The following is a 13,553-nucleotide window of genomic DNA, read 5'->3' as shown; positions in this document are numbered from 1 at the left end:
ATCTTATCACCTCATGCCCAGGTTATTAGTTAATGCGTCTGCAGCTGACATTTCCTCCACCCCCTAAGTCATTTTGGCTCGACAGACGAATTTTTGTAAAATGTTGTTTTGTTATGTTACTTTCCCAAAGGCTGAAGAAAGAACGTTGAGAAGCATTGAGATGAGTGCTTTCAATAAATAGATCAGGTTGCAATAGGTTAGAAAGAGAAATGGGGAGATAAGAGAAGCAGTGCTTATAGGATGCTGGTTTGAAAAGTTTGACAAGACAGATTAGCCCGTTGTTAGGAAACTTGGAGTCAGGTAATAGTTTCATCTTATATGTTTATTTTTAAGATAGATCTGAATATAAGGCTGAATAAAAAAGTTTTTAAAAGTTCCCATGAAGAATTACAGGGTAACAGAATAATTGTGGAATTGATATTTTAGAGGAAGCAAGAAAAGATGAAGTCCAGGTGGGAGGGGTGCAATGAATATTCTTTTTTTATAGAAGAAACTTCTGTTAAGGATGAGAATAGAGATATAGAGGGAATGAAATGTTAAATAAAAACAAGTGTACCTGAAGGAGCTTTACCAAATAATCTCATTCTTACCTCTTGGCATCCTTTTGTTTTTCTTCAGCATGTGGACATCGCAGCGTTACTGATAAAATACAACACATGTGTAAATGCAACAGACAAGTGGGCATTTACTCCTCTTCACGAAGCAGCCCAAAAAGGCAGGACACAGCTTTGTGCCCTACTCCTGGCACATGGTGCAGATCCAACTATGAAGAACCAAGAAGGCCAGACACCTTTAGATCTGGCAACGGTTAAGTCCTCATTTCAAAATATTTAGAATTGCTTGTTATACTTTCAGAAATGACAGTAAATTCCAGGGCTTAACAGGTTTACCTCTAGTGGTGCATATATCTCTTGGAAGAAGAACAAATGTCCTTCCTTACGAATTTTTTTAAGTTCTCATTTTTATATAATTTAAAACTATTAGGGCAAACTAAGCAGTAAGTTAATTTTTTTTGCCATACTTAACTTGGAGGGAAAACATGAATCATAGAAAAACTTGTATATAGATTGTATTCGTAAAATATCTTCATAGAAAAACTTGTATATAGATTGTATTTGTAAAATACCTTAACACCTTCTACTTTGGCTTATTATTCTAGAGCATCTGATGTTCATGGTAATTTACCTGAGAGGGGGTGAGATAGTCAAAGAAAAATTATCTTCTAAGCAGTATATCATTCTTCTGAAGATGGAAAAGTAAACTGATATATTGTAGAAATAGTTTCAAAATCAAGAATTAAATTTTTGTGGTTAAATGCTATTTAACTACAGAATTAAACACAGTACAGAAACATCTTTCCTGAATTTTCTGGAAATCAGGGAGTTACTGTATGGTCACATAATTTAGAATTTTTTAACCAAAAATACTTTTCTAAGCCACGTTCTGTTTTATATACCTGTTGCTGAGTAACAAACAATTTTCAAAACACTTAGTAGCTTAACCAAAACCAAGTGAGTGGCTAATACAATGCCACTCACAGTTATGATTCCTCAAGTTCTCTGGGTTGACTGGGCTCAGCTAGGCAGTTCTGCTGTGCTGGCAGCTCCCTTTAGCTGGGAGCTCAGCTGAGGCTGCAGCATCTCGGATGGCCTTAAATCCTACAGTACCTCTCTCTGCGTAGTGTCTCACACTCAGTGGTCTAGTTCAAATGTCTTTACAGCATGGGAAGATGACTTCTAAGAGAAAAGAAGTAGAAACTGCCAACCCTTTTAAAGCCTGGCTCAAAAGCCTCAGAACATCACTTCCTCTACATTCTATTGGTCACAGAAACTCATAGGCAACCCAGATTCCAGGGAAGGGAGGTGCCACCTCTGATGGAAGGAGGGGCACAGATGTACATGGAAGAAAGAATTGATCGCTGGCTCTCTTTGGGGGCAATCTCCCACATACTCTGACAGCAGTTGTGCCTAGCAGACTGTAGAGTTCGTGAATAAGCTGGCCAAAATAAGTGCTGTCCCTTTAATATTTCACCAGATTTTAATTGTACATTAAATTATTAAGTATGCACTAAATAACTGAACAAAAATTATTGTAGTTGTTAAGCATAAACAAAACATACTATGTATGGAAACTCCTTCTAAAGAAGAGATGATTGAGAATCAGCATTCTAAAATGTGCTCCTTTTTAGATGAAAGATGAAATATTTTATTTTTTTAACTCTATTCAGATCTTTAACTTACATGTCCTTTGAATACATGTGTAATAAGTATGAACAATTGTGTGCACACATTTCATTTAGTGTTAAAAAGTATTTCTAGGAGTCAACATAGTTCACATTCTTGGATTTTTTTCATAGTTAACTTTCTTCTGTGTGTGCGGTGAGAATACTTAAGATCTACTCTCAGCAAATTTCAAGAATATAGTACAGTATTATCAACTATAGTCACCAAGCTGCACATTAGATCTTCAAAAGATGAGATATTTTTTTTAAATTGTATAGTTTCTCCATTCTACCTGTTGAAACTGCTGGGACTCTTTGGAGCTGTGGATCGGAGAAGGAAGGAGGAAGGAGCGATCAGGAACCAGCAGGGAATAATGGAGCATCCATTAAAGGAAAAACTCACTAAGCATTTCGTCCTTAGTGAGAAACTTATTGTTTTAAAACGTAATTTTTTGTGTTATTTTATTTTATTTATTTATTTTTTTTAGGCTGACGATATCAGAGCTTTGCTGATAGACGCCATGCCCCCAGAGGCCTTGCCTACCTGTTTTAAACCTCAGGCTACTGTAGTGAGTGCCTCTCTGATCTCACCAGCATCCACCCCCTCCTGCCTGTCTGCTGCTAGCAGCATAGACAACCTCACCGGCCCCTTAGCAGAACTGGCAGTAGGAGGAGCGTCTAACGCTGGGGATGGCGCAGCGGGCGCAGAAAGGAAGGAAGGAGAAGGCAAGTACACCTGTGAACGCGTATTGGTTTTGCGGTTTTAAATGAACAGATTCACTTTTCTATTGGTAATTATTGAACACCTCACTTAAAGACATCCTGTCTGTAAGTTTTCGTGTACACAACAGCTTATAAGAAATACGTCTTCGTAGAATAAATTCTTTGGCATCTACTTTGTTCTTACTTATGTATATCCCAGTATATCCTTTTCCAACCATAGTATCTTATTGAACTGAGTGAGTCTTATTACTGAAATTATATCAGAAAAATACTGAGAGATTATGTAAGAAATGAAAAGTGAAACAATAGCTGATAAATGAAAGCTGAAACAATAGCCGATAAATTTGGATTTTTAAATTCCACTGTTAAATATTTCACTAAAAGCATTATATTATGCTTTATAATATTAATATAAGTACTACTGATAAGATAAACTCTGCTTTTATTTCCCCATCAAATTCAGAGATAACTTGAAGTAAAATCATCTGCACAGCCAAGGGTGTCAAAGAGCCGCGGCTTTAAATAAATACTGGAACTTCCTTTAGATTGATAAACTTCTTTCTGAAAAACTTTAATGTGTGTCTGTTTTAGTTGCTGGTCTTGACATGAATATTAGCCAGTTCCTGAAAAGCCTTGGTCTTGAACACCTTCGGGACATCTTTGAAACAGAACAGGTAAGCTCTCATGTATAGTTGAGTCTTTTTAATTTAATATTAAGAGTTATTAATTGCCACTTGTTCTTTCTTTTTTGTTTCTTCGCTGCTCTTTTAAAACTCAAAACAAATTTCTGAAAAAGCTAGAGGAATCTAGTATTTTATACTTCTTTCCAAAATTGTCTAACAGATGATGAGAGTCTGTTATTTCGTTGTATCTTTATACGCAGTCTGGCTCAATATGTTTTATTACATATCAAAACTTAGGCCATGAAACCCCTGCAAAAGAATGTTTTCAAAATCTTTCCTCATTATTTTGTTTCCAAAAAGTGTTAGCCATTATCCATCTCATTTTATTACCAATGTGACTAGACTCCACTTAAAACTAGTGAGAAATTTTTATGTTAACTATTTAGCAAGATCTTCATGAAGCAATTATCCATTAAATTGGATAGCAAAATAATTCTTGGGCAAGTGTACGTTTTAAAAATTGCTTCTTTATGAAGTTTCCATTGTCTAGTTGGAGCCTAAAATAATGCTGAACCAAAACTTGGCCATATGCTTATAGACTTAGCCTATTTTCAGATATATCTGAAATGGCTGTGAAGGTCTTAGTATGAAGCCATCATTAGGATGTTTATGAATTAAGATCCTTCTGTTTGTCATTCTGTTTTTATACAGGATAATGAGTTTTTAACTTATCACTGTATGATTTTATTACCATTAACTATCAAATAATAAATTCCTGAGTTTGACTTGACTATTACTAATACACATAGAATCTTAGAATGGGAAAGATCTTTAGAGATCACTAAGTCATTCTCCCAGATGTAGGAATTACCCTTTTTATATCCATGTGGGACAATAACTTGTTACAATTTGGGCAGGTATGATAAAATGCTTGTAATTTAAAGTACACCCAAATCTGCCCCATGTATAATCTATTAATCTGATGTTTACATTTTACCCTGTTTTGCACAGAAATCTAACCTCTAGTCTACATATTAGACTAGCATTAGTTTCAAAGGGCTGCCATAACAATTTCCCACAGATCTGTGGCTTAAACAACAGAAATTTATTCCCTCACAGTTCTGGAGGCCTGAAGTTCAAAATCAAGGTATCGGCAGGGCTGCACTCCCTACAGAGGCTCTAAGGGAGAATCTGCCCCATGCCTCTGCCAGCTTCTAGGCCCCTTTGGCTTCTGGCCACATCTTTCTATCTTCACCATGCCTTCTTTGTGTCTGTCTTCTCTTCTGTGTGTCTTTTGTAAGGACACTTGCATTGAGTTTAAGGCCTCCCCATATAGTCCTAAATGATCTCCTTATCTCAAGATCCTTAACTGAATTTACATCTGCAAAGATGTAAAAAAAGTTTTTCAAAAAAGATTCTTTGCAAGCTCTGGGGATTAGAACATGGACATATCTTTTTGAGGGCCACGATTCAGCTCACTACAACATAATATAGCCCTTCTTATATTTCTAAGACCTAGTCAACTTATCATGGATTTACCCTTCCAACCAACCAACCACCCACCCTTACAGAGTTTCTCCTAATTTAGCATAAATTCATCTTCTTTCTCAGTTATTCTTTATGTGGGTATAGTGTCCAAATTCTTCACTGGCCTCTTTGCCCCATCTGATTTCTTTGTAAGCATATAGTCAGTTTAGAGTTAATTAAAAACCCCAGGTCTTTTTCATATCAATTACGAGGTTAAGATTTTCTAATGTCTTTTTTTTTTTTAGCTGAATTTCTTCATATTATATATTGTAGTTGATCTTTAATGCTCTTGATGATCAAAACAGTTGGGTAGAAATAACACTGGACTAAAAGAAGACCTTGATTCTGATTAAGGCATTTAACCTATCACTTGCCTTACCTGTAAAATATAATAAGACTTTCAAAAGTCCAGATAGTTAAAATTCCCAGTCAGATGCTTCTGTGCCAGTTTTTAAAATATACTTTAATGAAACATCAGTTGTGTCTTCTGTCTGTTGGGGAGGACTTCATAAACTGCTATAATAATTTCCTTTTCCTTTAAGCTTCACCTGCCATTGATTCATCCTCTGGTTTGGAGATTTCTTATGAGAATAGCCTAAACAGTAAGACTCTTTTTCCCTTATCCTTCACTTGAAGGTATTAAAGCTGTTTTAGAAGCAGTATCCTCTGCTAAAGCCATATTCCAGCCATCTCCCTTCTTCCGAAATCATATCCACAATAACTGTGACATTTCACATATCTTTGCTTAATAAAAACAAAGACGCTAATTCAAATAATTCCAATTAACCGTTTTTCAAAAGAGTTCAGTTTCTACTCTTTTAGTCAGTTTGCATCATAATTTTATGTTTTCTTTTTTCTGTTTTACTTTATATATTCTCTTTTATAGTAAATGATTTCCTGTGGCCTGGTTATCTCATTTTATTGATTTTAATAGTTTAATAGTTTAGTCTTAACAGTTGGTCCTTTTGACAGCTTATCCTGGTTTCATCAGTTTCATTGTTATCTTTTTCACTTCAGTTTTGTTCTGAGTAAATGGTTCCATTGATTTTCCTTTTGCCAGAATAATTTCTGTATCTTTTTTTTTTTATCAATATGTTGACTCTTCCATTTAATGTATATTACCTAGCATAGTTCTTTCCTCCAGACAAATGATATTGCCATTCATTGTATTGAACTCTGTGTGACTATCTTTTGGCCTAATCTTCAAGCAATCAAAGTTTTATTTTGACTACAATTGTTACTTGACTAGCCTTTAGTTATAGAGTAATACCTTCTGTAACCCTTTCCATAACTTACCCAGAGCATTTTCTGCCATTAACTTCTGCCATTAACATGTCAGTCCGGCAATATATGATGAGGGCAAGGTATTTGTGAGGTGAGGGAAAGTGTTAGGGTGTATGTATTGTAGCCATTTAGTTCCTGTCTACTGAGCTTAAGGCAGAGTCATTCTGTTTCCTGAGATGCTTTGACACATAATATCTTATTGCCTCTGTTCCTACTGATAGATTCTTCTCTCTCAGTGGAGTGGGGAACATAGTTCTTTCATTTCTGGTTCCAGGGAAACGTCCTTCCTCTGAATCATAGCATCATAGCCTCACCTCTTACCTTCACAGTTATTCTCTCAGAAGTCTCCTAACTAACTTGACTTGTTTGTCATATATACTTTGCCAGTTCTATATTAAATAATATATACCTATGTCCTTTATAGTTAGTTAAGTATAGTACCAGTGTCACTTTGGCCCTTCCTCTATAACATAGCTTCCTGACTAGAATACTTCTTCTGTGGGAAAGACTGATTTGATTTACATTGCAGTTCCTGGAACATAAATGCCATGACTTGGAAGATTCCTTGTGAACATATTTATGGTCCACACTTTTCATGAAAAGTGACCATATAAATTTTTATTTCAGAATCTAAAGACAAAGGCATGGACTCAAGAAATTCATTATGAACATGATTGTAAAGTTAGTTCTAATTACTGTTACTCTAGCCTGCAGTCTTTTAAGCCCAAGTAAAAGAAAGGCCTTTTTCATTAAAACTCCAATTCTTCTCACTCCACCCCAGAGAAAATGAATAAATCTTAGAAACAAGAGGCAACCCTTCTTAAAGTAACACTCTTGAAGTGACATTTGCTTTATGTGCAAGATGACTTAGCTGATACATGGATAATATTCATTTTAAAGATTGTAATTTGGTTTTTTTTTGTTTTTTTAAAAAAACTGTTCTTAAATTTATTTATTTATTATTTATGGCTGTGTTGGGTCTTCGTTTCTGTGCGAGGGCTTTCTTTGGTTGTGGCGAGCGGGGGCCACTCTTCATCGCGGTGCGCGGGCCTCTCACTATCGCGGCCTCTCTTGTTGCGGAGCACAGGCTCCAGACGCGCAGGCTCAGTAGTTGTGGCTCACAGGCCCAGTTGCTCCGCGGCATGTGGGATCTTCCCAGACCAGGGCTCGAACCCGTGTCCCCTGCATTGGCAGGCAGACTCTCAACCACTGCGCCACCAGGGAAGCCCTATAATTTGGTTTTAATGTGTGCTAAGTATAAATAACTGGCCCAACAAACTTGTAGTTTCCTGGATGTAACTAAGTTAAGGTTTTGTGTTTTTTTAAAATGAGTTAATTTAAAGATAATTTTCAGAAAAATATTTCTAACAGTATAAAAGCCTTGAATCTTGGAGAAACATATCTAAAATCCAACTAGCCTGTTTTACTTCCAGTTATTTCCATTTCTTTTATTAACACAATAATCTCATATTCACTCAGCTTCAGAATTTTGGAATAATCTTTACCTCCATTTTTTTTTTTCCTTAACCGTTTCAATTTACCGGGCCCTGTCATCTGTCCCTTTGAAATTGCTCTCTGATTCATCCCTTCCAATCCACTCCACCCTGTCGTCATCTTGTTCTCAGTCACTTTCCCTTCCAGATCTGCCCTTCATACCACCATCCTCCTGAAAGACAACTTTGTTTTACTCTGCTGAAAAGGTGTCCTTGGATGTTTTGGACACTGTCTTAACGTGGTGTGTAAAGCCCATTAGATCTGCTCTTGGCCTGCTACTCTGTCCATCCCTTCTTTTCTTCCTGTATGTACATTATACGCTAATCATTATGAACTTTATTACTAGAGTCTCTCAAATGTTCTATAGTCTCTCACTTGATTTTCCTTTTGCACATGCTCTTCCCTTTGTCTTAAACATCCTTCCCTTCTTCCTCTGCCTAAGTCCTCTTCCTTAGCTGAATTATTACTTTCTTCTAAGAACCTTTCCTGACCCCCTTCCTAGTCCTTTCTTTGTTCCCTCCCCTACTTGTAGCCTCAAGCCAGTAAGTAATCTTCCTAAGAGTTCCCATAGGGGTTCCTCCAAAACATTTACCAACCTTTACCAAATATTTGTGTTTACCTTTTATCTCCTTGGTAGAGGAAATAGCATGATCTGTAGTGGTAGGATTGTTTGTTCCCTGGCTCCACTCTTTTACTACCAATTTGGACCAGTTATTTACCTTTCTGAGCTGAAGTGAGTTGTTTTAGAATTAAATGAAATGTTTAATTAGTTACTTTTTTGGAAATATCTAGCATACAGAAGGTACTCATTAAATATATTATGTATGAATGAATGATTAGTGAACATAAATCTAAATTCTTTAGCTTGTCATTTAAGGTTTTCCAGTTGCCAATTCCGATAAATATGAGGACAAATAGGGTACCATGTAACTCAAAGCAACTAAATTTAATGTTTAGTTATTTTAACTTTTTAGTCATCCTTTTTAAGAAAAGCAAGAGGAAAGACAAGTATGGCAATACATTTCAGCTCTTCTGTGTACTATTTTCATGGCTTCACTGTGCCTTAATTTTCTCATAAGGACAGTAATAGTATTTCATGAGTCATTGTGAGTATTAAATAAGGTATTCATTTCATTCACGATTGGAGCTATATATAATGAACAAATGTATCAAATGTTCTCCATTTCTTCTCTAGAAGCTAATACTATGTTTTGCTGGCCTGGTTTCTGCTTCTTTCAGACATACACGATAACGTATCAATTCAGAAAAGCTAAGGACTCTTTAAATTGAAGCTACCACATAGATATGAGATCCTGTTTTTATGTCAACCTTATGTGAAGTTTAGAAGGAAAAAAAAATGGAATATCAGTAACGTAGTAAACCTTGTGCATGGTTTCCACATTATATTAAAATCACATCTAGCTAAAAATGTAAAGACTCCTATTATGTTGTGATCTATTCTGTCTCAAAGATGCATATTTCAGAACTGTTGCTTTTTAAAAGCTCTGCTGAAAACTTCCTTCGGGTGATTGGAAGTGAACTGCCCATTTTGTGCAATGGAGCGATTATTTCTTAAATGGCCACTTAGGAGCAATAAAGTAAACTATTTCCAAAAATGAATGATGTATGCTTTTTGCACTGAGGAGATCAGACTCATTATATAGTATTTCATTTTGACAATAAAAATCATCAGAGCTCCAGGCCTAATATGTCAGTTTCTTAAAATGCTATGTGCAAGGATAAAGGTAGAAAGAGCTATGGATAGATAAAAATATCTTGTTTGAGTGGGAAAAAGAGTGTCTCTCAAAGGATTTCTCAGTTTCCAGAGGAAAGAGAAAATCAACGGCTAATCTTGTGAAGTAGTATTTGGGCTGTCAGAGGGCCAGCTTCTTCTGAGCTGAAAATTGCAGTTCATCCCTCAAGAAATGTGGCCGCCCAAGATTTCACCCTGTGCCTTCAGAACACTGCCACTGGGTGACGGTAGAGTCACAGTTCCTTTTAGTCAACAAAGGAATCTGGTAATTTTGAGTCGTGGCAGCTAACCGTCTACATCTACAGGGACAAATAACCAAAAATTTAAAACCATTGTTTTGTACAAAAATAGAATGTATGTTAGGCTTCAGGGATTATTAGATCTGAGAATTTAGAAGAGAGCTTAAAAACCGTCTATCTACTCTCTTTTTTCTTCTCCAAATTGGAATTCTTTGTATAGTTTCTATATAAAATGGTCTGTAATCTAACTAAATGCTTGTGATATAAATCTTACTACTTTCTAAAGCAGCCTTTTCCATGCTCGGATACTTCTTAGCACTAGGAAGTTCTTTCTTATTTTTATATAAATGCTACTTCCCTAAAGCTTCTTCTGTTTCATTATGCTGAACACCTCTCCCGTTCCCTACCATTCACCTCTGCTACCTTCTGGATATTGGGATCTGGTATTTCCCCATTTTCAAGCTACTGGTTGTTCCCTCTTATATCTTGAGGCAAGCAAAATGTGGTAGAATTAAATAATCAAAAGGAAAAATAGCAGTGATCATTTTATACTTCTGTAGCATTATTTCTCCTATCTTAATTCTCCATTGACTGAAAGCAAATTAGGGAGTATTTCAAGTGAGCAAAAAGCTGATAAGTTTATGGGGGCAACTTTAAGAAGATTGTAAGTTCATGCTTATAAAGGAAACAGAAGAATTTTCTTAATTTGACTGGATGCTATAGCATTGAAGGCAAATGGAAAAGTTTTCATCATCTGAGGAACTGTTAAAGATTTAGCAATTAATTTTGATTCATTTTTCAGATTACACTAGATGTGTTGGCTGATATGGGTCATGAAGAGTTGAAAGAAATAGGCATCAATGCATACGGACACCGCCATAAATTAATCAAGGGAGTAGAAAGACTCTTAGGTGGACAACAAGGTAAGCTACTAAAACATAAATAGATTTCAGAAATTAGTGGCACAAGATAAGTGTCCAGGCCGGCATTTGCTCGGGTGGCCTGACCCCAGAGCTCGTGCTCTCAGCTGGGGTGGCACCTCCTGCCTCCCCGTCTCCATCCTTGACCTCGCTCTCCCTCTAGTTGGTTTAGCTAGAAATCAGAGTCACTCTTCCCTCTCCCCCAACACTTTGTATCCTAAATATCTCTGGAATCTGTGCTTCTGTCCTTTCCCACTGCTGTCACCTAATCCCTGTCACTGTCACCTCTCTCCTGGACTCTCACAACCACCTTCCAGCTTATCTCCGACAGTCGCCTTTGCCTCCCCTCTGGTACCTTCCCTACACTGTAACCAGAAGACACTTTTCAAAATGACTATATGATCATATCATTCCAGGGCTTAAAATCCTTCAATAGAATGCTGTTGCTTTTAGGATAAAATCAGATGTTCATAGCATGGCTTTTCATAATCTGACCTTTCTCTCTTACCTTATCCTGTGTCTTTTTCCCTCCCTCACAACTGTCAGCTCAGTCTTTTTCCATTGTACTTTGCTGTTACACGCCTATCTTTCTCCTTTGTGTGCCTCCCTGTTCTCTGTTTGTTAGAAGTGCTTTCGCTATAGGAAAGCAAAGGGAGAGAAAGGAAACAACTTGAATTAGTCATTTAGTCTACAGAGGTAATAAAATTGCAAGAGTGACATGAAACTAAACATTAACAGGTGTTGAGCTTGAGTCTTGCTTATTTGTACTAAATCAACACGGGTAATGAAATTAACAAGAACAATGTATTTTAAACTTATTATAAGTGACCGTTTCAAGTCATCTCACAGATAATAATTCTTTTAGAGGATAATTCTTATATTTTAGACCACACTACATTGTAATCACACTGTGTTTTCTTTTGTATCAGCATCATGTATGTTCATGATTGAGTTCAGTTCAACAAATAATTGTTGAGCCTGCTGTGTGTATGTACAAGGACCTCTGTAAGAACAGATCAAATTGATCCCCAAACACATCTCCATTACTTCTCTTGTCTTTGGATGTACTTGCTTAATACAACCTTATATATTAGGTTCAAATTGCACATACATTAGACTTGTTCCAAAATATCTATTATTTATGACAAGTGTTCCCCAAAATAGAGCCTGAAGAGTGTGGACCTTTGTTTAATATGTTAATTTTTCTTTCCTGCAGGCACCAATCCTTATTTGACTTTTCACTGTGTTAATCAGGGAACTATTTTGCTGGATCTTGCTCCAGAAGATAAAGAATATCAGTCAGTAGAAGAAGAGGTAATGCACATGAAAATTTTTAATTATCTTTTCCTGAAATCTGTGCTTAAACCTCTTTTTCCAAGAGAGGTAGGCTTGTCTTACATTAACTTACGGTCGCTTGCCAGCTATTATTCTCTCTCCCTTAGTCATTGTGGTGGCGTATTGCCAACATTAAAATAGGACTATAGAGTAGAACTGTACCACACTGCTTTCACATCATAACCCTAGGATTGCCAGTGGGTGGGCCAGATGTATCTTTTTATTCTGGAGACTTTCTTGAAACTCATACAAGTAAGGACCCTATTAGAACTATTTTCTTGTATTTTTTTTTAATATATATAAATTTATTTATTTGTTTATTTTTATTTTTGTCTGCGTTGGGTCTTCGTTGCCGTGCGCACACTTCTGTCTAGTTGCGGCGAGCGGGGGCTACTCTTCGTTGCGATGCGCAGGCTTCTCATTGCTGTGGCTACTCTTCGTTGCGGAGCATGGGCTCTAGGCATGCGGGCTTCAGTCGTTGTGGCTCGTGGGCTCTAGAGCACAGTCTCAGTAGTTGTGGTTCATGGGCTTAGTTGCTCCGTGGCATGTGGGATCTTCCCAGACCAGGGCTTGAACCCGTGTCCCCTGCATTGGCAGGCGGATTCTCAACCATTGCACCACCAGGGAAGCCCTATTTTCTTGTATTGTTAAAATGCTACCGTGAATAATATGGAGTGAGCATCTTGCCTCATAGATAGCAAATATCTTCTCATCTTTATTTTCATGCAAAGTAATAAAATGTGATTATAAAATAATATGCCTAATTTTCAAGAGTGCTTAGGAAATCTGCCCCATAACTCAAGTCACCTTTCATTTCTGCAGTCACAGTTATTTTAAAGCACCATATTAAGGCTATTTGTATGAATCTATCTATCTGGTAGAGATGATGCCACAGAGATTCCCTCTGAAATCTGATGGCTTATCCCTCACTTCTTACACATAATAAACAAAGTGCCTAATGGCATTATCGTAATAAATAAACTTCCGAATTAATTCCACTGTTTTGCAAAGAAAGACATGCCTACATCTTTGTTTGTTTTCCACCTCCGAATTAGTGCTGGTATTATTCCCATTCTAGGGACTTAGGACCCTTACCCCAGCGTAGTATTTCAGCTTGTACTTGTCAGTTTATCAGGAAAGCATCCTGTTTTCTCATGTTTTATTGCGTAATCATTCTCTTAGTAGTAAGTAAATTTTGATAATAAGGTCAAAAATGTAGTGACTAAGTTCACAAATGGAGCGGTAAGATAGAGAATCAACTCTTTGAGTCAATTCTATGAGAAACTTAGGTCTTTAAAACATTTTACTTTTCCATCATAATTATTAATTTGGAGAGTGGAACTAGGGTGAGTAATGTCAGAAGAAAGTTATTCCACTTAGTTACACGTTATATCCAACTTCCCCTGATCTGTGTGGATATAATTTGAGATCCCA

At 36.7% G+C, this 13,553-nt stretch overlaps 1 protein-coding gene across 1 annotated transcript in view; it reads left to right on the top strand.

Moving 5' to 3' along the window:
• TNKS (tankyrase) overlaps positions 1 to 13,553 on the top strand; it is a 182,858-nt gene that overhangs the window by 151,354 nt on the left and 17,951 nt on the right. The window contains exons 18-22 of the mRNA XM_007174051.2: positions 619 to 807; positions 2,710 to 2,947; positions 3,536 to 3,618; positions 10,667 to 10,787; positions 12,001 to 12,098. Coding sequence (XP_007174113.2) covers positions 619 to 807; positions 2,710 to 2,947; positions 3,536 to 3,618; positions 10,667 to 10,787; positions 12,001 to 12,098 — 729 coding nt within the window. The remainder of the gene's footprint in view (positions 1 to 618; positions 808 to 2,709; positions 2,948 to 3,535; positions 3,619 to 10,666; positions 10,788 to 12,000; positions 12,099 to 13,553) is intronic.

The sequence above is a fragment of the Balaenoptera acutorostrata genome, chromosome 21 (assembly GCF_949987535.1).
Source record: "Balaenoptera acutorostrata chromosome 21, mBalAcu1.1, whole genome shotgun sequence".
In the NCBI taxonomy this organism is placed as follows: Eukaryota; Metazoa; Chordata; class Mammalia; order Artiodactyla; family Balaenopteridae; genus Balaenoptera; species Balaenoptera acutorostrata.
The sequence above is the reverse complement of the archived record's forward strand: the minus strand, read 5'-3'. Positions and strand labels throughout refer to the sequence as shown.